Source organism: Macaca nemestrina, chromosome 6 (assembly GCF_043159975.1).
Source record: "Macaca nemestrina isolate mMacNem1 chromosome 6, mMacNem.hap1, whole genome shotgun sequence".
NCBI lineage: Eukaryota > Metazoa > Chordata > Mammalia > Primates > Cercopithecidae > Macaca > Macaca nemestrina.
The window spans coordinates 105,899,078-105,925,448 of NC_092130.1; the positions used below are offsets into that span (position 1 = coordinate 105,899,078).

The window sequence follows — 26,371 nt, forward strand, 5'->3', positions numbered from 1 at the left end:
GGCCTTACTTTCCCGGAGTTGCATCCCCTTTTGGGCAAAGAGCTGAGGCGACCGGGGTCTAACCTACGTGAAAGGGCAGCCACCTGGCCCTACCCGGGCTCAACGCCGAGCCTCTCGGAGGTACGGCCTCCCGGGGACCTTCCAGACTGGTCGGCGCATCAGCGACGCAAGCGAAGGGCGGGGACCTCCGAAGGAGTGTGTTACTTAGACATCCAGCGCACTGCCTGACCCGAAGTACCGACCCGAGTTACGCCCACCCTCCAACTTTGCGATGGAAATGTGTCATCGAAAGCCAGGTAACCAGTGGGCCGCGGCTGGGTCGCAGGGACAGGCTAGGGGCGCCGCGGTGGGCCTCGAGGCCCTTGGGGCCGTGGGCTTTTGCGGTCGCCCGCCCCTTCCGGCTCCTCCCCGTAGAGCAAAGGGCACGTGAGCTAGGCGCCCGGAGCCGTCGCCGCGGGGACCATGTTGCTTCCGAACATCCTGCTCACCGGTCAGGGCGCGCGGCCGGGAGGGGATGGGCGGGGGCAGGTGAGGGGCGCGGAGTGTTCTGGGCATCGGACGCCCAGGTAGGAGTTTCTCAGTGCCGTCTTCGGAGGCCTGCAGAGGGCCACGAGGCGGTTGTCAGCGTCCCGGGAGCCGACCCTCACGGGCGTTGCGGCAGGCGGGGGAGGGGACGCGGAACGTTATTTCCGTTGGCCCGAGGCTCCCGGGGGAGGTGAAGAGAGGTCGGCAGATCCAGCTCTTCTGCTTAGCAACCTGCTTAGTCTTTCGGAATCTGGTATTTCGTTTGTAAAATGGATTGTTAATTCTTTGGCAGGGTAGGCTTTGAAATTTTCAGGGAAATAAGGCCATATCTGCTTCCCAGTAGTGCCATTAATGGTGGATTCCTCACTCCTTAGGCCTCCGTGGGCCGTATTTTATTTTTTCCTTTGCTTCTGATAAACGCCTCAGATTAGATTTCGGTAAATGAGTTCAGATGTTTGTGGCGTGACGAAATTACTGTATGCTTTTGTTGAGTTACATCAGAGGCTCCCCCCGCCCCTTAAAAAGAAGGCATCTAGTGAGCATTTCGGGTCGTTTCTCGCGTAGGAGTGGGTCTTTGAAGCCATACTCAGGGTGCGTGTTATCAGTAAAGGGAACTAAAATGCTGCAAAACGACTTCAACGAATATTTTTGCTAGCCGTTCAGTCCTGAAAGTGTTTATTAAATTGTAGGCCATTCGTGGAAAAATCTAATGCATGTAGATTTTATTGTAGCGTACAGAAAAATTAAGACTCTGTGGAAACAGTACAGTTACATCATTCACCCAAACGTAAGATTGTTGGCAGCGCACAAGACATGTCTGTTTCTGAGAGATGCAGATTAACCACCCCACAAATAATGTTTAGCATTTTAGATTCCTTAAGCAGAAGATTTTACATCTTTTTGTATGGATCAAACATAGTGCCCTGGTTATTAAGTCATTGTCAAAACATTTTATTGAAAATGTTTTGACAATAAAAGTGAGCATTTTATTGAAAACATGTTGAGTCCAGACTTCAGACTTGGTGTATTATAGTGGACTTGGGGTGGCTGTTATTCTCCTAGATAAGGGAACTGGATTATCCCTGTTATCTTTATGCTCAAGTTTAATTTCAGGGATGTTAAACCTGAATAGCTGAAAATTATGAATTTGATGATCTTGAAATGTAATTATAATAGGTATCATAAGAGGAAGGTAAAGAACAATGTATATAGTATTGTCATTTATGTACAAGGGAATATATATTGTATTTATTACAAAGAGTATGTACATACATACATGTACATTTATATGCAAACATAAATAGGGTTTTTTTGGGAATATATACCTGTATAGGAAACTGGTTTACAGTGGTTATCTCTAGGGAAGGGTGCAAGGGGTCAGTAGAGGTAATACGGTGTCTTTCAGACTGCTTAAATTTTAACATGAACAGTTTTTGTTTTTGTTTTTGTTTGAGACAGTCTCATGTTGGCCAGGCTGGTGTCGAACTCCTGAGCTTAAGTGATCCTCCCACCTTGTCCTCCCAAATTGTTGGGATTACACGCGTGAGCCACCACACCTGGCCATGAACAGTTTTTAAATCTTTTTAAATTAAAGCAAATAGGCCAAGCAAACGAGCCTGTAAATTAAAGCTCATGCCCGTAAATCCCAGCACTTTGGGAAGTGGAGGTGGGGGGATGGCTTGAGCTCAGGGGTTTGAGCTTAGCTTAGGCAATATAGCCAAATCCCGTCTCTACAAAAATTAACCAGGGCATGTTGGTGCATACCTGTGGTCCTAGCTACTGGACAGGCTGAGATAGGATTTGAGCCCAGGAGGTGGAGGCTCCAGTGAGCCAAGTTCCACTGCACTCCGGCCTGGGTAACAAAGAGATATCTTGACTTTAAAAGAAGAAAAAGGTTGCCGGGCGCGGTGGCTCAAGCCTGTAATCCCAGCACTTTGGGAGGCCGAGGCGGGCGGATCACGAGGTCAGGAGATCGAGGCCATCCTGGCTAACACGGTGAAACCCCGTCTCTACTAAAAAATACAAAAAACTAGCCGGGCGAGGTGGCGGCGCCTGTAGTCCCAGCTACTCGGGAGGCTGAGGCAGGAGAATGGCGTAAACCCGGGAGGCGGAGCTTGCAGTGAGCTGAGATCCGGCCACCGCACTCCAGCCTGGGCGACAGAGCCAGACTCCGTCTCAAAAAAAAATAAAAAAAAATAAAAAGAAGAAAAAGGTAAATAAATTATTGTAATTGATTCGAGGTGGCTAATTTTTTTTTTTTTTTTTTTGGAGACGGAGTCTCTGTCACCACGCTGGAGTGCTGTGGCGCGTCCTGGGCTCACTGCATCCTCCAACCACCCGGTTCAAGGGATTCTCCTGCCTCAGCCTCCTGAGTAGCTGGGATTACTGGCATGTGCCACCACGCCTGGCTAATTTTTGTATTTTCATAGAGATGGAGTTTCACTATGTCGGCCAGGATGGTCTCGATCTCCTGACCTCATGATCTTCCCGCCTCGGCCTCCCAAAGTGCAGTGATTACAGGCATGAGCCACTGCGCCCAGCACGAGGTGGCTAATTTTATTCTGAGTAGTTCCATGGTAGCAGCAGGCAGTTTGAATTGGCGTCAGAATTTGCTGAGCCCCACCCCTGGAGAATCAATACACTGGGTAATATTCTGACATTCAATTAGCTTTGGAAAATTTTTATTAGATCGTAGTACATGCTGATTTACATATGGCCAGGCATGGTGGCTCACGCCTGTAATCCCAGCACTTTAGGAGGCCTAGGCGGGCAGATGACATGAGGTTAGGAGTTTGAGACCAGCCTGGCCAATATGGTGAAACCCTGTCTCTACTAAAAATACAAAAATTAGCTGGGCATGGTGGTGGGCACCTGTAATTCCAGCTACTCAGGAGACTGAGGCAGGAGACTCGCTTGATCCTGGGAGGTGGAGATTGCAGTGAGCCAAGATCGCACCACTGCACTCCAGCCTGGGTGACAAGAGCGAAATTCCGTCTCAAAAAAAAATTTTTTTTTACATGTTATTGCTAATTAGGAAATTTTTCATTTCAGTCGTCAAGATCTTTCAGGGCAGAGGCCAGGTGAGACTCTGCCTCAGAAATAAAAAAAGGAAGGGTACAAGGTGGGCTGCAGTGTGATAAGTAGTATTTCACAAACAGTATTTTTCTGTGGCTTGTCTTACAGGTACACCAGGGGTTGGAAAAACTACACTAGGCAAAGAACTTGCGTCAAAATCGGGACTGAAATACATTAATGTTGGTGATTTAGCTCGAGAAGGTAAGGGACACTTTGGTGTTAGATTTGTTTTGTTTTGTTTTGTTTTAAGTCTTGATAGTGGAGTGTTAGTGCTGGGTATTGTCAGAAGGTACAAAAAACAGATTGCCATTAAAGAATATATACTCTTGCCTGTAATCCCAGCACTTTGGGAGGCCGAGACGGGCGGATCACGAGGTCAGGAGATCGAGACCATCCTGGCTAACACAATGAAACCCCGTCTCTACTAAAAATACAAAAAAATTAGCCGGGCGAGGTGGCGGGCGCCTGTAGTCCCAGCTACTCGGGAGGCTGAGGCAGGAGAATGGCGTAAACCCGGGAGGCGGAGCTTGCAGTGAGCCGAGATGGCGCCACTGCACTCCAGCCTGGGCGACAGAGCGAGACTCCGTCTCAAAAAAAAAAAAAAAAAAAAGAATATATACTCTTTTAGGGAATCCACAGAAATATTAAGTGTCTAATGCTATGTCCTGGTTATTTTGAGCATTTTCCCTTCCTCCTTGAAAATGGCTAGCAATTCTTGTGAATAGTTGGGAAGGCTCCTATGAAGAGACTGGATTTCGGAGAGGTAGAATGTGAATAAGGAGAATGTTTTCAAGTTGAGCAAACAAAGGTTTGGTACTGCTGAACATATATATGAGCACAGTGAGTGTATTGGTCTCACTGGAAAGAGATCGTTTTGAGCTCAGGTGTAGGACATGACTATGCTATGGTATCTTAGTGTGAGGTTTGCATGCAACTGCATATATTCTAAGATGATAGATGTTTTTATTTATTTTACCCTGTTTTCCCCTAATCTTTTATCACTCCCTTATTTGTGTCTTCATCTTTTTATAGTTGACAATGATTTGTACATGGTAGGAACTCAATAAATTAAAGGGATTTTAAGTATGCCTCATTAAAATTAAGAAAACATATGGTTTAAATTTAAAAAATTTTTTTACAGTTTAACATAGATTAAAAATTTTTTTAAGTTCCTGACAGTTGCTACTAAAGTAACTATTTCAGATTGATCTAATGTACATATTTTTTTCAAATGATCTAAAGTCTGATCATCGGATATCATGGAGTCTGGCAAGATGGCTTCTCCCAAGAGCATGCCGAAAGATGCACAGATGATGGCACAAATCCTGAAGGATATGGGGATTACAGAATATGAGCCAAGAGTTATAAATCAGATGTTGGAGTTTGCCTTCCGATATGTGACCACAATTCTAGATGATGCAAAAATTTATTCAAGCCATGCTAAGAAAGCTACCGTTGATGCAGATGATGTGCGATTGGCAATCCAGTGCCGCGCTGACCAGTCTTTTACCTCTCCTCCCCCAAGAGATTTTTTATTAGATATCGCAAGGCAAAGAAATCAAACCCCTTTGCCACTGATCAAGCCATATTCAGGTCCTAGGTTGCCACCTGATAGATACTGCTTAACAGCTCCAAACTATAGGCTGAAATCTTTACAGAAAAAGGCATCAACTTCTGCGGGAAGAATAACAGTCCCGCGGTTAAGTGTTGGTTCAGTTACTAGCAGACCAAGTACTCCCACACTAGGCACACCAACCCCACAGACCATGTCTGTTTCAACTAAAGTAGGGACTCCCATGTCCCTCACAGGTCAAAGGTTTACAGTACAGATGCCTACTTCGCAGTCTCCAGCTGTAAAAGCTTCAATTCCTGCAACCTCAGCAGTTCAGAATGTTCTGATTAATCCATCATTAATTGGGTCCAAAAACATTCTTATTACCACTAATATGGTGTCATCACAAAATGCTGCCAATGAATCATCAAATGCATTGAAAAGAAAACGTGAAGATGATGATGATGACGATGATGATGACGATGACTATGATAATTTGTAATCTAGCTTTGCTGCATGTAACATGTATACTTGGTCTTGAATTCATTGTACTGATATTAAACATGCATGCTGGATGTTTTCAAGTTGTGTTTTAGAAAACTTTAATAATAATTAATGAGTAAATACAGTTACCATACTTTTCAATTGAAATGAAGGTTTTTCATCAGCCTTAAAAGTGTAAGAAAAATAAAGTTGTCATTCATTACTTTGATTGTTGGTGCTTTGGCAGTTATGTTTTTAAAAGCAATTTTCTCCCTGTTGTCACCAAGGGGAGTAACAGTTGACAGTTGCAGCAACTTGCAGTACTGTAGTCTATTGTTGACCACTAGAATGTCACCTCAAGTGTCTTCAGATATATAGATCACAGTATGATCTCTGGTGTACGTCACTCTTGTGATCTGTTCTCTCAGTTGCTGAAGTATAACCATGACTCCTCTTTGGAGAGACTAGTTGGTCAGGATTTTTATTCATAGTGAATTCTTAACCTGCTTTGATTATCTTCCTCAATTGTCCAACTTCCTAGGTCCCATTTTTCTGTCCCTTTGGTTATATTAAGGACCCTTAGTGTCTCCCAGTATGTCTCCACTTTTTAAAAAAAAATTTATCAGTGTCTCTTTTTGCAGGTTAATTTTGAGCATCTTTGTTTTTCATATTCCTGATACTATAAGCCAGTATCATGTTCATTTTTGATCCAGGGCTGATGATTAGGTTATAGTTTATATTTTTTTAATTTTAAAAATTTTTTTGTCCAAAAGAACATCAATTTATCAAGGTTATAGTTTCTGAAACCTAGATCTTTATTTGCTATCATACAAATACTCATTTTCCATTTCATTTTATTTCCTGAAACAGAATCTCATTCTGTTGCCCACGCTGGAGTGCAGTGGCACAATCTCAGCTCACTGCAACCTCCATGTCCCAGGTTCCAGCGATCTTCACACCTCAGCTTCCCAGTAATTCCAGTAGCTGGAATTACAGGTATGCACCACCACACCTGGCTCATTTTTATATTTTTAGTAGAGATGGGCGTTTGCCATGTTGTCCAGGCTGGTCTTGAACTCCAGGCCTCAAGTGATCTGCCCACCTCGGCCTCCCAAAGTACTAGGATTACAGGTGTGAGCTACCGCACCTGGCCTGCCTTTCTTTCTTTTTTTTGAGACAGAGTCTCACTCTGTTGCCCAGGCTGGAGTGCAGTGGTGCAATCTCAGCTCACTGCAAGCTCCACCTCCCGGGTTCATGCCATTCTCCCGCCTCAGCCTCCCTAGTAGCTGGGACTACAGGTGCCTACTACCACGCCCAGCTAAGTTGTATTTTTAGTAGAGATGGGATTTCACCGCGTTAGTCAGGATGGTCTCAATCTCCTGACCTCGTGATCCACCCGCCTTGGCCTCCCAAAGTGCTGGGATTACAGGTATGAGCCACTGTGCCCAGCCCAGCCTTTACGTTTTATATCTATGAAATCTGGTTTTGTTCCTCATTGTTGAACACCACCATTTTGACAAGTGATTTCTGAGTCACATAATAGTCAATTTCATTCATGCATTCTAATGTTACTTTCACTTAATTTAACACTTCTAAGCTAATTAGAGCATTAATAGCATTGAGAGCAATGGTTACACTAGACCAAGGAAAATCCAGTATAAGGCACTTGTCTTCCTCTTCTTTAGGTCCTCTCCTACCAGTACTCACACCATTTCATTTGGTTAAGACAGAGTCTTGCTCTGTTGCCCAGGCTGGAGTGTGGTGGCCTGATCATAGCTCATTGCATCCTTGAACTCCTGGGCTCAAGTGATCATCCTGCCTCAGCCTCCCTTGTAGCTGGGACTACAGGCACACACCATCTTTCCTGGCTAATTTAAAATTTTATTTGCAGAGGGCCGGGCGCGGTGGCTCACGCCTGTAATCCCAGCACTTTGGGAGGCCGAGACGGGCGGATCACAAGGTCAGGAGATCGAGACCATCCTGGCGAACCCGGTGAAACCCCGTCTCTACTAAAAAATACAAAAAACTAGCCGGGTGAGGTGGCAGGCGCCTGTAGTCCCAGCTACTCGGGAGGCTGAGGCAGGAGAATGGCGTAAACCCGGGAGGTGGAGCTTGCAGTGAGCTGAGATCCGGCCACTGCACTCCAGCCTGGGTGACAGAGCGAGACCCCGTCTCAAAAAAAAATAAATAAATAAATAAAAATAAAATTTTATTTGCAGAGACAGGATCTGGCGTTGTTCCCCAGGCTGGTTTATTCCTTGGCTCAAGTTGTCCTTCTGCCTTAGCCTCCCAAAGTGCTGAGATTACAGACAAGAGCCTCTGTACCTCGAGTACTCAACACCATTTTAGTCAGTTGTGTATAGTCCCAACCATTCTCTTTGTTATTAGGGAGATTATTTCATGAAATGGGATCTAAGTCTTAAAGGAAAAGTGTGGGTTTTTTTTCCCGCCTATAATGCCAGATAAAAGATTTCTGGTCTGACTTGACATGGAGTTTGATGGAGGTACTTTGTGGGGTTTTTTTGTTTGTTTGTTTGAGACAGGGTCTTGCTCTGTGGCCCAGGCTGGAGTGCAATGGCACAATTTCCCTTCACTGCAACCTCAGCCTCTGGGGCTCAAGTGATCCTCCCACTTCAGCTTCCCCAGTAGCTGGGACTACAGAAACAAGGCCTCACTGTGTTGCCCAGACTGGTCTCTAATTCCCAGGCTCAAGTGATCCTCCCACTGTCGCCTCCCAAAAGTGCTGGGATTACCCACGTTAGCCATCGCGCCTGGCCTGATGAGGTACTTTGTAAAGTTTGACATCCCAGATTTTTTAACCCAAATCTTGTTTGAATATATCTGGAAATATTCTGAAGCAGCCAACCTCATTTTTGTTTCAAGTGGTGATATATTTTAAGGGAAACCAGGCAATCATCTATAATGCAGTGATTCTCAACTAGGTAATTTTTGCCCTTTGTGGGTATAGCAGTGTGTGAAGGCGTTTTGAGTTGTCACATGGAGGGGGAGGTGATGGCCAGGTTTACTACTAGCATCTAGTGATCAGTGACCAAGGATTCTACTAAAGATCCTATAGTTCACAGGACAGTTCCCTGTCTCCCCTAATAACAATTACCAGATTCAAAATGTCATTAGTAACAAGGTTGAGAAACCTTGCTGTAAAGAAATGAGGCTTATTCTGATGCTCACTAAAGTCAGAAAAAAAGAAACAAGGCTTTAAGAAAACCCTAGTTTTAAACATATTTCTGAAAGTTTAGTATCATCCTAGTGATCATGTGGAATTGCAGTAGTAATTGAGAGAGGTCATCTTTACTCCCAAAACCAAGGCAAAAAAAAAAAATTAGGTGGGGAAGTAAGTTTAAGAAAACTGGCCGGGCATGGTGGCTCATGCCTGTAAATTCCAGCACTTTGGCCTAGCACGGTGGCTCATGCCTGTAATCCCAGCACTTTGGGAGGCCGAGGCGGGTGGATCACCTAAAGGTCAGGAGTTCAAGACCAGCCTGTCCAACATGGTAAAACCCCATCTCAACTAAAAATACAAAAAATTAGCCAGGTATGGTGGTGGGCCCCTGTAATCCCAGCTACTTGGGAGGCTGAGACAAGAGAATCACTTGAACCTGTGAGGCAGAGGCTGCAGTGACCTGAGATCACACCACTGCACTCCAGCCTAAGCAAGACGGAGCGAGACTCCGTCTCAAAAAAAAAAAAAAAAAATCAGCTCAGCATTGCTGAGGGCGCCTGTAATCCCAGCTACTTGGGAGGCTGAGGCAGGAGAATCACTTGAATCTGGGAGGCAGAGGTTGCAGTGAGCCGAGATCACATCACTGTACTCCAGCCTGGGTGACAGAGAGATTCCGTCTCAAAAAAAAAAAAAAAAAGAGAAAACTATTAGGAGTCTTACTGTGGGCCGGGCGCGGTGGCTCAAGCCTATAATCCCAGCACTTTGAGAGGCCGAGGTGGGCAGATCACGAGGTCAGGAGGTTGAGACCATCCTGCCTAACATGGTGAAACCCTGTCTCTACTAAAAACACAAAAAATTAGCTGGGTGTGGTGGCGGGCGCCTGTAGTCCCAGCTACTTGGGAGACAGAGCTTGCAGTGAGCTGAGATCACACCACTGCACTCCAGCCTGGATGACAGAGCAAGACTCCATCTCAAAAACAAAAACAAAAACCATGAGTCTTACTGTGGTATGACTATAAGAATGCTTCTCTTATCCCTATTCTCCTAGTCTCAAGACTCCTCCTCATTTGACATCCTTTCCTATATGCAATCATTTTTTATACTCTTACTAGCATCCTTAATTTTCCTGGCAGCAGTTTTTCAGTCTTCAGCCTCTTCCTAACTGCAGGATACCCATAGGTCTAGACAAAGTAGTATATTGACATTGGATCCATTTCCAGTAGAAACTGTAAAGCATAGCTTGGCTTTGAACACTTAGGATCTTGATATATCTTTAACCTAGGGGTTGGCAAGCTACTGTTGTTTTTGTATGACTTCTGAGCTAAAGACTAGCTTGCAAAGTGTGAGGTATTTATGATCTGGCCCTTTACAGGAAAAAATAAAAAGATGCTGATCCCTGTTCTATCCTTTTCTGAATCCCATTTTTCTCTCCCCTTATCAACTCCCGCTGGAAGCCTTGGAAACTAACTCCTCTATTGGCCTCTCTGACACTGCTCTCTCCCCATCTTTGCCTCTGATCCTTCCCCTTCCACTCATTTCCCCCGTGATTTCATTGCAGTCATATTGTGATTCTGCCCCTCCCACTAGTAATCTCACTCATTCAGGACTATTCACTCCCCTTGTGCTGATGACTTAAATTTACAATTAAAACAGCCCAATTTCTAGACACCTATTAGACATAACCATGTGGATAGTTCCCAGATGTTTACACCTCTAGAGTAATATGTTTAAAGCACATGCTCTGACGTCATCCTTGACTGTACTTGCCCACTCTGATTTCTACATCCCAAGCATATAAATACACATTCACTCTCTCACAAAGATCCACTTGGCCTTTAAATCTTGATGGTTTCTCCAACACATCCCTGCAGTACCCCTATTTCATCAAGACCACTGGTGCTATGCCTAGAATCCTACCTAGAATCTCTTATTTGACCTCTTCAGTAACTCTTTCCTCCCTCTTCTACACTATCATTTTCTTAAAAGCAGGGAAGGAGAATGACATGATTTGAATTTTTTACTCACATAGTCCATCCTCCTTAAGGAAATATAGCAGACTCTTTATAAAATGGCCACAGTTTACCTGCAGCCATTCCCCTGTGTCCCCTTCAGTGTAGCCATTATACCCTGTTGTTCTCAAACACTAGGAATTTTCCACCTCGAGTATTTATGCATGCTGTTCTCTTTATCTGTAGGTTTCCTTATCTTCCTTGCAACTCCTTAGCGGCCCAACTCCAATGTCATATCTTTAGCTTTCTAACTTCACTATGCAGAATTAATTGCCCTTTTCTTTTTGCATAAAAAAACAGGTATTTTATTTTATTTTTGAGATGGAGTCTCGCTCTGTCGCCCAGGCTGGAGTGCAGTGGCGAGATCTCAGCTCACTGCAAGCTCCGCCTCCTGGGTTCATGCCATTCTCCTGCCTCAGCCTCCTGAGTAGCTGGGACTACAGGCGCCCGCCACCACACCCGGCTATTTTTTGTATTTTTAGTAGAGACGGGGTTTCACTGTGTTAGCCAGGATGGTCTCGATCTCCTGACCTCGTGATCCGCCTGCCTCGGCCTCCCAAAGTGCTGGGATTACAGGCGTGAGCCACCGCGCCCAGCCAAAAACAGGTATTTTAAAGGCACCCAATCACTTTAAACCAGTTAATGTCTTGTTCTAATTGCTTTAGCGTTACCAGCTTCTTGTTGAGTTGAGGTAAATGTGGTGAATATGTTTCAAAAAGAAGAAATACGAAAATAAAAATTTTAAGTATTGGCAGCAGTATCAAAATAACTAGCATCCCAATATGATTAAAGAACAGCTTTCACTTGAGTGCATGTAAGTTCTAGGATGGCAGTTAAACATAATGTCATGATTTTACAGTTTGACAAACAGCAGCAGCTGGGAAGGTTTTTTAAGGTAAGAATGAGCTTTAAAAAAATTTTTGGTGGGGCCTGGTGCAGTGGCTCACGCCTGTAAACCCAGCACTTTGGGAGGCTGAGGCAGGCGAATCACCTGAGGTCAGGAGTTCAAAACCAGCCTGGCCAACATGGTGAAACCCCATCACTAAACATACAAAAATTAGCCAGGCTTGGTGGCGAGCGCCTGTAATCCCAGCTACTTGGGAGGCTGAGGCGGGAGAATCGCTTGAACCCAGGAGATGGAGGTTGCAGTGAACCAGGATCATGCCATTGCACTCCAGCCTGGGTGACGAGTGAAACTCTGTCTCAAAATAAAAAAAATAAAAATAAATTTAAAAAAAGGTTTTTTTTGAGACAGGGAATCAATGTCACCCTAACTGGAATACAGTGGTGCAATCGTGGCCCACTCCAACCTCAAGCAGTCCTCCCACCTCAACCTCCAGAGTAGCTGAGACTATAGGCTGGCACCACCATGCTGGGCTAATTTTTTTTTCTTTTGGTAGAGGTCAGGTGTTGCTGTGTTATCCAGGGTGATCTCGAATTCCTAGGCTCAAGCGATCCTCCCACCTTGACCTCTGAAAGTGCTGGGATTATAAGCGCAAACCGCCATGCTAAGCTTTTTAACTCTGGTCCCACAGTTGATTTTTTTTAGAAAGTAATATATCTGTACCTAGAATTTTAACCGCAAAACTTTCTTTAGAAAATTGATTTAATTTTCTAATTTCTCAGTCATTTAAGCAAATCAACCTTTTTGATCTTTGCTTCAGATCCTATGTATAGGCAAGTATAAATTTGGCTTCCAATTGAAACTTTCTAAAGTAGCATAAAATTTATTCTTTTTTTGAAATTTGAAATGAAGTTTAGGATCCGTTCATTTCTCTGGTACAGGCTACAATCATCACTTACCTAAAAATCTGTGGTAGACTTGATAAGAAGTCCCTGCTTCTGGATTTGGTTCCTTCCAACTCATTCTGCATTAAAAAAAAAAAAAAATGATTTTTTTGAATTTGGAATTCATCATGTCATTTAATGCTGAAAATCCTTTAATGATTTTCCTTGGCCTTGGGATAAAGTCTAAACTCCTTCATGCAGCCTTCAAGGCCCTTTTTGATCTGGCCTCAGCTTACCTGACCCCTTACCACTTATTTTCTCATTGTTCTGACTTTCCCTCACTTGAAAGGGCCTGCTCCTTCCTAGTATCTACCTTTGAATATCTTGTTTTCTCTATTTAGAAGAGTCTTCCCTAGTGTTTTTTTGTTTTTTTTTTTTATGTATCTACTGCAAGTCTATGCTTAGAGGTTGCTTCCTCCAGGAAGCCTCCCTTAATATCCCAAGTTTATGTTAGGTGCCCATCCTTATTGCTCCCATATCACCATGAACCGTAACATTAAAATATTATATTTCCAGGTGCCTTGTCTGTCCTCTCCCATTTTATTTTAAACTCTTTGAGGGAAGGATTATTTGTCTACTTGCTCACTTTATAAATTATGTGCTCATTATCCCTTAGGTCACTGGTATATGGTGTTTGATAAATGTTTTTTGGAATGAGTGTTTAAAAGTTTGGATTACAGCCAGGCACGGTGGCTCTATGCCTGCAGTCCCAGCACTTTAGAAGGCCAAGGCGGGCAGATTGCTTGAACTTAGGAGTTCGATTCAGCCTGAGCAACATGGTGAGGCCGTTTCTCTACAAAAAGTACAAAAATTAGCCAGACATGGTGGGACACACCTGTAGTCCCAAATACTGGGGGGAACTGAGACAGGAGGATCACCTGAACCCAGGAGGCTGAGGCTGCAGTGAGCTGAAATCGTGCCACTGCACTCCAGCTTGGGTGACAAAGTGAAACCCTGTCTCAAAAATAAAAAAGTAAAAGTTTAGATTACACTATTTTATTAAAATACATTAACATGGCTGGGCGCAGTAGCTCACGCCTGTAATCCCAACACTTTGGGAGGCTGAGGCGGGCAGATCATTTGAGGTCAGGAGTTTGAACCCAGCCTGGTCACAATGGTGAAACTCCATCTCTTTTAAAAATTGGCTGGGCGTGGTGGCTCTCGCCTGTAATCCCAGCACTTTGGGAGGCTGAGGCAGGCGGATCACAAGGTCAGGAGATCGAGACCATCCTGGCTGACACGGTGAAACCCCGTCTCTACTAAAAATACAAATAATTAGCCAGGCATGGTGGTGGGCACCTGTAGTCCCAACTACTAGGGAGACTGAGGCAGGAGAATGGCGTGAACCCGGGAGGCGAAGCTTGCAGTGAGCCCAGATGGCACCACTGCACTCCAGCCTGGGCGACAGAGCGAGACTCGGTCTCAAAAAAAAAAAAAAAAAAAATTAGCCAAGCATGATGGCACGCACCTGTAATTCCAGCTACTTGGGAGGCTGAGGCTGAGGCAGGAGAATCACTTGAGCCCAGGAGGCAGAGGTTGCAGTGAGCCAAGATTGCACCACTACACTCCAGCCTGGGCGACAGAGCGAGACTGTCTCAAAAATGAATGAATGAATGAATAATATATTAACATGATTTAAGAAATTCTGCACTTCAGCATTAGTATAAAGACTTTAATCCTGTCTGGGCATGGTGGCTCACACCTGTAATCTCAGCACTTTGGGAGGCCGAGGCAGAAGGATTACTTGAGCCCAGGAGTTCAAGACCAGCTTGGGCAACATAAGGAGACCTCATCTCTATAAAAAATATAAAAATTCACCTCTACAAAGAACGGAACAATTAGCCAAGTGTGGCGGCACACGCCTGTAGTCCCAACTACACGGGAGGCTGAGATGGGAGGATCACTTGAGCCCAGGAGGTCGAGGCTGCAGTGAGCTGTGATTGTGCCACTGCACTCCAGCCTGGGCCACAGACTGAGACCCTGTCCGTATACAAATAAAGACTTGACTTTGGGAGGCCGAGGCAGGCAGATCACAAGGTCAGGAGATTGAGACCATCCTGGCTAACACGGTGGAACCCCGTCTCTACTAAAAATATAAAAAAATAGCCGGGTGCGGTTGCGGGCACCTGTAGTCCCAGCTACTAGGGAGGCTGAGGCAGGAGAACGGCGTGAACCCGGGAGGCGGAGCTTGCAGTGAGCGGAGATCGCGCCACTGCACTCTATCCTGGGCGGCAGAGCGAGACTCCGTCTAAATAAATAAATAAATAAATAAATAAAATAAAGACTTTAATCCTGAAAGTTAACACATCTATTTTAGACAGCATATATTGGTTCAAGTCTTTTTTTTTTTTTTTTCCTGAGACAGAGTCTTGCTTTGTCACCCAGGCTGGAGTGCAGTGGCATGATTTCGGCTCACTGCAACCTCCGCCTCCCGGGTTCAAGCAATTCTGCCTCAGCCTCCCAAATAGCTGGGATTACAGGCGCCCGCCACCACGCCTGGCTAACTTTTGTATTTTTAGTAGAGACGGGGTTTCACCATGTTGGCCAGGCTGGTCTCAACTCTTGACCTTGTGTGATCCACCCGCCTCAGCCTCACAAAGTGCTGGAATTACAGGCATGAGCCACCGCGCCCGGCCAGAGCCATCTTTTAAAAGGCAAAGATTTAAAATATAAAGGAACCTCCATGTTTATCTATTCAAGATTACCACATAGTACAGAATCAGCTATAGGTATTCTTAGATTTTGTGGTACTGTTTAAAAAAATACAATATTGTAAAAATAGTATATGGAAAAATACTCCAAATCTTTTTTCTTCTAATCTTTATCCCTAGTAAAGACAACTTTGAATTCTGCTTTTTATGTTTTACACTTGTATATGTGAGCATTTATGTTGCTGTCTAGTCTATACTACATGGTTTTTAAAACTATATTAACTATAATACTATAATACATATTTAATTTTAATTACATAATTATTACAAAATTAATTACATAATTTATAAAGTTGGTAAATCAAGATTTAACTATTTTCTTATTTGGCATTTTTTTTATTATTTTCTAATTTTATCCATTAGAAATTAAATGGTAGTGTAAATTTCTGAATGAATTGAACATATAACAGGCATAAATACAGACTCATTTTAATTTGCATCTCTTTAATAGCTAGGAAAGTTCAATATCTTTTCATGTGTGTTTACTGATTTTTTTCTACTTTTTCATCTTGTGTGAATTATTTTCTTGTTTATTGAGCAATTTATTGTTATTTTGGTTTTAAGGTCTTTTATATTATCTACATTTCAGTCCTTTGTTATTTCTCCCATTCTGTTACTTTTCTTAGAATTTTATTATTTCTCAAGGAACAGAGAGTCAACATTTTAAATGATTGGATCAGTCTTTATTTCTTCTGCCACTCAACAAACTCAAATGGCCGGGCGCGGGTGGCTCAAGCCTGTAATCCCAGCACTTTGGGAGGCCGAGGCGGGCGGATCACGAGGTCAGGAAATCGAGACCATCCTGGCTAACACGGTGAAACCCCGTCTCTACTAAAAATACAAAAAATTAGCCGGGTGTGGTGGTGCACGCCTGTAATCCCAGCTACTCGGAGGCTGAGGCAGGAGAATGGCGAGAACCCGGGAGGCGGAGCTTGCAGTGAGCCAAGATCAGGCCACTGCACTCCAGCCTGGGTAACACAGCAAGACTCTGTCTCAAAAAAAAAACAACAACAACAACAAACTCAAATGAATCATTCCTTTGTAGCTCCATCTGGAGTTTGTAGTATAAAGTAAGGATTTAGATTGTTTTCTAAAATGTTAACCAGTTTTCTTCACACCAAGACAGTTTAATTGTTTAGGTTGATAGAGTTTCTGGTAGGTGAGCAATAGCCCAAGGAGGCAGAGGCCACACTAGGGTGCTAGAAAGGTGGTTTATGTGCCCAGAATCAGTCCACAGACCCTCCAGGCAAGACAAGGAGTTACAACTGCTTCTGTGCCCCCCAGTGACCATCAGACTACTCCTGTGTCCCTTCAGAATTTATGTTCACTTTAACCTCATTTCAACCTGTACCAAAATATTAAGGGGAAAGAGGTGGGAAGACTGCTATGTAACATGCTCTCAGAGATGGTGAGTGGATGATCTAAGCCTGCCTTAGATTAATACCTCCTAGGGGCCGGGGCTAAGGGTAAGATGGGGTGTGTCTTACCTCCTGAAAGAAAACTTATTTTGAAAGCCAGCTGTGATTTATTGGAAAGTTCTGTTAAATTTAAATTTGCCTCCCTTGTAACTTTGAACGTTATTTTTGTTTTGTCTTCTGAAATAAGACTATTTGACTTTTATGAGGAATGGCAGTTTGGGATGCTGGAAATCTAGAAGTAAAGATACTGTTCAGAAGCATCTGGGTCCTGACCCTTCTCAGTCCCCATTGAGGATGTGAGCTCAGTGACAGAGGGTTCATTTCTGAAATCAAGAATCTGTTGCTGCTTTTTTCTTCCTTTTTTTTTTTTTTTTTTTTTCTCGAGACAGGGTCCCACTCTGTCGCCCAGCCTGGAGTATAGTGGTGTGATCTCAGCTCATTGTAACCTCCGCCTTAAGCAATCCTCCCACCTCAGCCTCCCAAGTAACTGGGACTACAGGTGTGCACCACCATGCCTGGCTAATTTTTTTTTTTTTTTTTTTTGTAGAGACAGGGTCTCAACATGTTGCCCAGGCTGTCTTGAACTCCTGGGCTCAAGAGATCCTCCTACCTCATACTGCCAAAATGCTGGGATTACAAGCACGAAGCCACCACACCTGGCCTGTTACTGCTTTTGATACATTAATCTGCTTTTAAATGTATGTGAGTGTGTTTGTATCTGTTCAGGTATTTCCTCTTTCCACCAATCTGTAGTTCAACAAAAATAGTGTAGTCCTCTTCTAATAACCCCACAAATTCTGAAGTTGGCTATTCACTCTTTTTAGTTGGTTTCAGTTTTGATATTTAAAGCAGTTTCAGAGATATTGCTATCCAAGTTTCCCTCTAGACAAAATTCCAATTTATCAGTTAGTATGACTCCTTTGTATTTGGTGTCTATATGACATTTATTTTGTTAGTACACACCCTTGTATCTGAAAGAATAATTGATGATACATTTCCTTTCCTAAAGTCTAGAATTAATTGAAAATTACTTAAAGTTACTTAGAAAATATTATTTCAACAAGCAATTCTCAATCTCTTTTAGAGCAATTGTATGATGGCTATGATGAAGAGTATGATTGTCCCATTTTAGATGAAGACAGAGTAAGTATGACTTTTTCATAAAGTATGCATTTGTTGAATTTCATAGGAAAGTTGACTTCAGTTTTCTTAAGAAGCATTTTATTTTTTTAACTTTTCTTGCAGGTAGTTGATGAGTTAGATAACCAAATGAGAGAAGGTGGAGTTATTGTTGATTACCATGGTTGTGATTTCTTCCCTGAACGCTGGTTTCATATAGTTTTTGTGCTGAGAACAGATACCAATGTATTGTACGAAAGACTTGAAACAAGGTAAGAAAGGAGAAACATCAGATTCTTAAAGCATAATATTAACTTTTATTCAGATTCCTGAAATTGGCCAGTAGTACCATGATAAAGGGTTTTTGTTTTTTGGGTTTTTTTATTGTTGTTTTGAGACAGAGTCTTGCTCTGTCACCCACGCTGGAGGGCAGTGGTATGATCTCGGCTCACTGCAGCCTCCACCTCCCTGGTTCAAGCAATTCTCGTGCCTCAGCCTCCTGACTAACTGAGACCACAGGCACATGCCACTATGCCTGGCTAATTTTTATATTTTTTGTAGAGATGGAGTCTCGCCATGTTGCCCACGCTGGTCTCAAACTCCTGGGCTCAAGCAATCTGCCCACCTTGGCCTCCCAAAGTGCTGGGGTTACAGGTGTGAGTCATAGCACCCAGCTAATAAAGGGTTTTGTTTGAAAATATGACTGCTTTAAAATATGGGTAGTACTTTTTGAGTAAATTGATATCTCAACTGACAGTCTGATTGAGTAAAATGTACTGTGTAGAAATCCAATTTAGCCGGCCAGGCGCGGTGGCTCAGGCCTGTAATCCCAACACTTTGGGAGGCCAAGGTGGGCGGATCATGAGGTCAGGAGTTCAAGACCATCCTGGCTAACATGGTGAAATCCCATCTCTACTAAAAATACAAAACAAAATTAGCTGGGCGTGGTGGTGGGTGCTACTCGGGAGGCTGAGGCAGGAGAATGGTGTGAAGTCAGCGGGCGGCGGCAGGGGGCGCAGAGCTTGCAGTGAGCTGAGATCGCGCTACAGCACTCCAGCCTGGGCGACAGAGCGAGACCCTATTTAGCCATGCCTTTTTTTTTTTTTTTTTTTTTTTTGATGTAAACCTTTGCTAGGAAAACAGTCAAGCCCCTAACATATTCTTTGCTTACTGACTGAACACTACCCACTCAAATTATCCCTGCATCAGGAATAGGAAAGCTTATGAAAAACTAACAAAATAAACCAGCATCTCACAGTCTTTAACAGATACCCAAGTTAAACCCACAAATGGAGCATCAGATTTAATGCGGAAGAACCAGTAAAGAGAAACTTTCAGGAAGGTCTTTTTTCCCCAGTGTCTTTTGATCAAAGCTGTGGGAGTATGGGGATCCTAGAGAAATTAGAGGGCAATCTCAGAAAGGAAAGCTCCAGAATTTTGCTTAAGGTCGCGGTCAGAATTCGTGGTTTTCACTGATTATAGTCAACTCTGACTAACCACTCTTGTTTGGGATACTTGTAAATCCTTGCACGGACTAGTATGGCACCAAATATACACATAGAAAAAGTAAAATTGGGGCTAGACCTAAAACTTTTTTTTAGGCAGTGAAAAGCCATTAAAAGTTTTGGGCCAGAGAAGTAATAGGGACTATATGGTACATATGCTTTTTTTCAATCAAGACAATTTAAAATGTTGATTTAAAGATTACTGTTTTACATATATAGCCAAGTCATACCAAGTATGACTAAGGCATGAAAAAACTATGAGAGAGCTAGTTAGTATTTTTAACTATTGAAAAGGTTATAAAAAAGTAACAGCTTTAGGCTGGGCATGGTTGGGTGGTGAGGGGGAGGCAGGACGGCTCATACCTCACACCTGTAATCCCAGCAATTTGGGAGGCTGAGGCAAGGTGATTGCTTGAGCCTAGGAGTTTGAGACCAGCCTGGGCAACATAGCAAGATCCTGGTCTCTACAAAAATAAAAATAAAAAATTTAGCCAAGAGTAGTGGCATGCACCTGTGGTCCCAGCTACTTTGGAGGCTGATGTGGGAGGAATGCTTGAGCCTGGGAGGTTGAGGCTGCTGTGAGCTGTGATTGCACCACTGCACTCCAGCCTGGTGCCAAAGCAAGACCCTGTCTCAAAAGCAACCTAAAAACAAAAATATCCTCTTTATTGAAATGTAATTTACATTCACCCATTTAAAGTACATAATTCAGGTTTTTTTTCCAGTTTTGTGGGTACATAGTAAGTGTATATATCAGTTGCTCATTTGTGTCTTTTTTAGCATATCAAAAAGTTGTACAGTCATTACCACAACCAATTTTAGAGACTCTTGGGGCCAGGCACAGTGGCTCACGCCTATAATTCCAGCACTTTGGGAGGCTGAGTTGGGCGGATTATGAGGTCAGGAGCTGGAGACCAGACTGACCAACATGGTGAAACCCTGTCTCTACTAAGAATACAAAAATTAGCTGGGCATGGTGGCGCGTTCCTGTAATCCCAGCTACTGAGGAGACTGAAGCAGGAGAATTGCTTGAACCCAGGAGGCGGAGGTTGCAGTGAGCCAAGATCACTCCAGTGCACTCCAGCCTGGGTGACAGAGCGAGATTCTGTCTCAAAAAAAAATAAAATTTTTGTCACCCCAAAAAGAAACCCCATACCCAGTAGTAGTCACTCCCCATTTACCCTCAGTTCCCCAGCCCTAGGCAACCAATAATCTACTTTCTATCTTTATGGATTTGTCTATACTAGACATTTCATATAAATGAAATCATACAGGATGTGGACTTTTATGCCTATCTCCTGTCAATTAGTTTGTTTTCAAGGTTCATTCGTATTGTAGCATATACCAGTACTTCATTTCTTTTTATTGCCAAATAATATTCCATTGTATGGATATATCATTTTTAAATACATTTATCAGGTTGTGGACATTTGGGTTGTTTCTACTTTTTGGCTGATATGAATTGAATATTTGGTTATGAGAGTTTTCCTAATTTACTAATTCACTGGGAATTTATTGAGTAGCTGACAAATTGTGGGCAGAAAAATTCAAACCTAAATGCTGGTCTCGTGATCTTTAGTTTAACCCTAGTGTCAAGAAACTGTCATATAAACAGGTACCAGTCATTCCTCTCTAGGTGAAGAGACCATTTCTGTAATTTTTCACGTATTGAAAAGTGTCCAGTTTTCTGGTATGTTTCTAAAACTCCAGTTAATGCCATTTATTTTGCTTTTTGTTTGGTTAACCTCCCTGCCTTCTAGGGGTTATAATGAGAAGAAACTAACAGACAATATTCAGTGTGAGATTTTTCAAGTTCTTTATGAAGAAGCCACAGCATCCTACAAGGAAGAAATCGTGCATCAGCTGCCCAGTAATAAACCAGAAGAGCTAGAAAATAATGTAGATCAGATCTTGAAATGGATTGAGCAGTGGATCAAAGATCATAACTCTTGACTTAAAAGGCTAGCTACTTTATAATCACTCTTGTTGATATCTCTGCTGACATCATAGAAATTGTTCAAGTATCAGTAACACTTGATTAAAATCATGTTGCAGGACCAGCAGGTGGATAGTGTATAGGTTTATGCCTGTGTTTCTTTTTCTCCATGAGAAAGCTAAACATCTGAAATATAATGAATATAGTATTATTAAGGATTGAGACAAAACCTGTGATTTTGATACTTAAATTGCTAAAGAATAAATAAATCTAACAAAATGGGTGGATATCTTTTAAGTTTATTACAGAAAAAAATGCAGATGATCTCTTCAAATAAAACTAAAGAAAAAGCAACAGAGTATTCCTTTTCTCTTTCTTTAAATTAGAAAAAAAGTTAAGTGTTGTACTCGATACAAAGTTCAAAAGGTACAAAAAAGCACGCTGAAAAGTTAGGTCTCCCTTCCGGACCACCCTATCCCCAGGCACCCCAGGTTCCTTCCTTTTAGGAAATAATGTTACTGGCTTCCCATGTCTTTTTAGAGGTTTTATGCCTGCACAGTGTATATATATATATGTGTACATTTTTTAAAGAATATAATAGTATATTGTGCACACTATTCTGTACCTTTCTTTTTTCACTTAATATATTTGGAGATTGGCCGGGCGCGGTGGCTCAAGCCTGTAATCCCAGCACTTTGGGAGGCCGAGGCGGGTGGATCACGAGGTCAGGAGATCGAGACTATCCTGGCTAACATGGTGAAACCCCGTCTCTACTAAAAATACAAAAAACTAGCCGGGCGTGGTGGCGGGCGCCTGTAGTCTCAGCTACTTGGGAGGCTGAGGCAGGAGAATGGCGTGAACCCGGGAGGCGGAGCTTGCAGTGAGCCGAGATCACGCCACTGCACTCCAGCCTGGGAGACACAGCGAGACTCCATCTCAAAAAAAAAAAAAAATATATATATATATATATATATATATATTTGGAGATTATATCATCTCAGTACAGCTCTCCCTGTTCTTTTTTTTAGTTGAGATATACCTATCATACAATAAAATTGACTATTTTGAAGTATATAATCAGAAGCGAGTATGGTGGCTTATGCCTGTATTCCCAGCAACTGGGGAGGCTGAGGTGGAGAACCGCTTGAGGCAGGAATTCAAGACTAACCTGGGCAACACAGTAAGACCTTAGACTCTAAAAATAAACATAAATGAAATTTATAATCCATTGGTTTTTAGCTTATTAACAAGGTTATGTAACTGTCACCACTGTGGGGGAAGCAGTGATGATAAAGGGAAATCCTATACCCTTTAGCAGTCACTTGCTATTCTTTCCTCCTCATCCCCTTGCAGTCACTAGTCTACTTTCTGTCTCTATGGATTTGCATATTCTGGATATTTCATATAAATGGGATTATACAATATGTGGCCTTTTGTGTCCAATTTCTTTCACTTAGCATAATGTTTTCAAGGTTCATTTAAGTTGTAGCATGTACCAATATCTCATTCCTTTTTATGGTTGAATAATATTCCATTATATGCATATACCACATTTTGCTTATGTTTTCTATCACTTGCACAATTGGGTTGTATCCACTTTGGGTGTTGTGAAGTTGAATACATAACAGTAGCATACTGTGAGCATTCATGTACAAGAATCCATGTGAATGTATGTTTTCAGTTTTCTTAGGCATATACCTGGGAGGGGAATTGCTGGGTCATAGGGCAACCATGTTTAACTTTTTGAGGAAATGCCAAACTGGTTTCCAAAGTGGTTGCAGCATTTTATATTCCCACCATCAATGTATTAGGGACTCAGTTTCTTCACATTCTTGCCAACACTTGTTACCATCTATCTTTGTTGATTTTTACCATTTTAACGATTTTTATTAGGGTAAGTGTGTGTATGTTCTGTAACTTACTTCACTTGCAGGCATGACGGGGTGAGGTCTCTGTCTCTACATGGGCCACTCCGGGGTCTGGTCACAGTATACCACCACAGGGGGCAAAGCTTCAGTCGTAGACCACCAGGTAGGATTTCTTCCTCCCGGCTTTCCTTCTGCAGTTTCTTCCACTGCTCTCTCTTGGCTAAGTAATCAGGGTACATTGCCTTCTCAGAAGGATTCCAGTCATCTAAGCAGCACTCCAGAGACTTGTAGCATATCACTCGGATCTCTCATAGGAAGTACCCCCAGAGAGTCAGGGAAGAGAGTGGCTCTGAATGCTGACGATACCGGAATTCCTCTGCCTCCCTCAGCAGCGGGGTACCTCCATCATATCCTTTTTTTTCCTATGCTCTTCAAACCAGGCTCTCATCAAACAGACAAAATAAACCATTATTTATCTCTGGATGCACCGTGGCTTGAGGTGGTGCAGCACCTGGTTACAAAGCAGCAACACTAGGCCGGGCGCGGTGGCTCAAGCCTGTAATCCCAGCACTTTGGGAGGCCGAGGCGGGCGGATCACGAGGTCAGGAGATCGAGACCATCCTTGCTAACCCGGTGAAACCCCGTCTCTACTAAAAAATACAAAAAAACTAGCCGGGCGAGGTGGCGGGCGCCTGTAATCCCAGCACTTTGGGAGGCCGAGGCGGGTGGATCACGAGGTCAGGAGATCGAGACCATCCTGGCTTACATGGTGAAACCCCGTCTCTACTAAAAATACAAAAAACTAGCCAGGGTGGTGGCGGGTGCCTGTAGTCCCAGCTACTTGGGAGGCTGAGGCAGGAGAATGGCGTGAACCTGGAAGGCGGAGCTTGCAGTGAGCTGAGATCCGGCCACTGCACTCCAGCCTGGGCGACAGAGCGAGACTCCGTCTCAAAAAAAAAAAAAAAAAGCAGCAACACCTTCTGGTGATGGGTCAAGTAGGCCCTCCAGTATCGAGAACACCATGACTGCCTGCTCCCATTTTTTTTTTTTTTTTTTTTTTTTGAGACAGAGTCTTGCTCTGTTGCCCAGGCTGGAGTGCAGTGGCACAATCTCGGCTCACTGCAAGCTCCTGGGTTCACGCCATTCTCCTGCCTCAACCTCCCAAGTAGCTGGGACTACAGGCGCCCGCCACCATGCCCGGCTAGTTTTTGTATTTTTAGTAGAGATGGGGTTTCACCATGTTAGGCAGGATGGTCTCGATCTCCTGACCTCATGATCCGCCCACCTCAGCCTCCCTAAGTGCTGGGATTACAGGTGTGAGCCACCGCTCCCGGCCCTTTTTTTTTTTTTTTTTTGAGACAGAGTCTTGCTCTTGTTGCCCAGGTTGGAGTGCAATGGTGCAATCTCAGCTCACTGCAGGTTCAAGACTTCAACCTCCACCTCCCAGGTTCAAGTGATTCTCCTGCCTCAGCCTCCCAAGTAGCTGGGGTTACAGGCATGTGCCACCATACCTGGCTAATTTTGTATTTTTAGTAAAGACAGGGTTTCTCCGTGTTGGTCAGAATGGTCTCGACTTGCAACGTCAGGTAATCTGCCCGCCTTGGCCTCCCAAAGTGCTGGGATTACAGTCGTGAGCCACCTCGCCCAGCAACTCCCATCTTTTTTATTATAACCATACTAGTGGGTGAGTAGTATATCACATTTTGGTTTTGATTTACATTTCTCTAATGATTTATGATGAGCATCTTTTCATGTGCCTATTGGTTTATCTTCTTTGGATCCCTCATCTTTTTAATGTTTGCATAAAATGCCATTAATGAGGCTGGGCCCAGTGGTTCACACCTGTAATCCCAACACTTTGGGAGGCCGAGGCGGGTGGATCACCTGAGGTCAGGAGTTTGAGACCAGCCTAACTAACATGGTGAAACCTGGTCTCTACTAAAATACAAAAATTAGCCGGGAGTGGTGGCAGGTGCCTGTAATCTCAGCTACTTGGGAGGCTGAGGCAGGAGAATCACTTGAACCGAGGAGGTGGAGGTTGCAATAAGCTGAGACTGCACCATTGCACTCCAGCCTGAGCAATAAGAGTGAAACGCCCATCTGAAAAAAAAAAAAAAAATGCCATGCCATTAACGATATGCCAAGTACCCAGGCACTGTGGCTCACACTTGTAATCCTAGCACTTTGGGAGGCCAAGGCGGGCGGATGGCTTGAGCCCAGGAGTTTGAGACCAACCTGGCCAACATGGTGAAACTCTGTTTCTAAAAAAAATAATAGTAATAAATAGGCCAGGCCAGGCACGGTGGCTCATGCCTGTAATCCCAACACTTTGGGAGGCCGAGGTGGGTGGATCATGAACTCAGGAGATCAAGACCATCCTGGCTAACACAGTGAAACCCCGTCTCTACTAAAAATACAAAAAATTAGCCAGGCGTGTTGGCGGGCGCCTGTAGTCCCAGCCACTCGGGAGACTGAGGCAGGAGAATGGCGTGAACCCGGGAGGCGGAGCTTGCAGTGAGCCGAGATGGCGCCTCTGCACTCCAGCCTGGGCGACATTCCATCGCGGAAACAACAACAACAACAACAACAACAACAAAAAACATAGGCCAGGTGCGGTGGCTCACTCCTGTAATCTCAGCACTTTGGGAGGCTGAGGTGGGAGGATCACTTGAGCTCAGAAGTTCAAGACCAGCCTGGGCAACATAGTGAGACCTTGTCTCTATTTAAAAAAAGAAAAAAGGCTGGGCACAGTTGCTCATGCCTGTAATCCCTGCACTTTGGGAGGCTAAGGCAGGTGGATCACTTGAGGTTAGGAGTTCAAGACCAGCCTGGCCAACATGGTGAAATCCCATCTCTACTAAAAATACAAAAACTAGCCAGGCATGGTGGAGCATACCTGTAATCCCAGCTACTCAGGAGGCTGAGGCAGGAGAATCGCTTGAACCCAGGCAGTGGAGGTTGCAGTGAGCTCAGATCATGCCACTGCACTTCAGCCTAGGCAACAAAGTGAGACACTGTCTCCAAATAAATAAATAAATAAATAATAAAATAATAGCCAGGCGTGGTGGCATGTGCCTGTCGTCCCAGCTACTCAGGAGGCTGAGGCAGGAGGATCACCTGAGCCTGAGGAGGTCGAGGCTGCAGTGAGCCGTGATTGAACCACTGCACTCCATCCTGGGCGGACAGAGTGAGAACTTGTCT

General features: G+C 43.7%; 3 protein-coding genes across 9 annotated transcripts in view; 2 read left to right on the forward strand and 1 right to left on the reverse strand.

Annotated features, from left to right (window-relative positions):
- Positions 1–225, reverse strand: part of LOC105475191 (RAD17 checkpoint clamp loader component) — a 47,741-nt gene extending 47,516 nt beyond the window's left edge. Inside the window, exon 1 of one of the 6 annotated variants that reach the window (XM_011730264.3) lies at positions 94–225. The gene's annotated coding sequence lies outside the window, so the exon portion shown is untranslated. Of the gene's footprint in view, positions 1–8 lie in introns of all 6 variants that reach the window. The other 5 variants (XM_011730254.3, XM_011730261.3, XM_011730260.3 and 2 more) reach the window with 5 other exon arrangements.
- LOC105475189 (adenylate kinase 6) lies at positions 179–21,584 on the forward strand. 2 transcript variants are annotated; one of them, XM_011730246.3, is made up of 5 exons: positions 179–296; positions 3,709–3,801; positions 17,827–17,885; positions 17,988–18,133; positions 21,127–21,584. In XM_011730246.3, exons 1-5 carry the CDS (start codon positions 272–274, stop codon positions 21,317–21,319), a joined length of 516 nt encoding a protein of 171 aa, XP_011728548.1. In that variant the 5' UTR covers positions 179–271; the 3' UTR covers positions 21,320–21,584. The 2 variants fall into 2 exon arrangements, with proteins under 2 accessions (XP_011728548.1, XP_011728545.1); XM_011730243.2 differs by lacking the exon at positions 179–296 and adding an exon at positions 353–490.
- Positions 3,709–5,864, forward strand: LOC105475190 (TATA-box binding protein associated factor 9). The gene is made up of 2 exons (XM_011730247.3): positions 3,709–3,801; positions 4,843–5,864. The coding sequence occupies exon 2, from the start codon at positions 4,860–4,862 to the stop codon at positions 5,652–5,654; it is 795 nt and encodes a 264-aa protein (XP_011728549.2). The 5' UTR covers positions 3,709–3,801; positions 4,843–4,859; the 3' UTR covers positions 5,655–5,864.
- Positions 21,585–26,371: the final 4,787 nt, after the last annotated feature.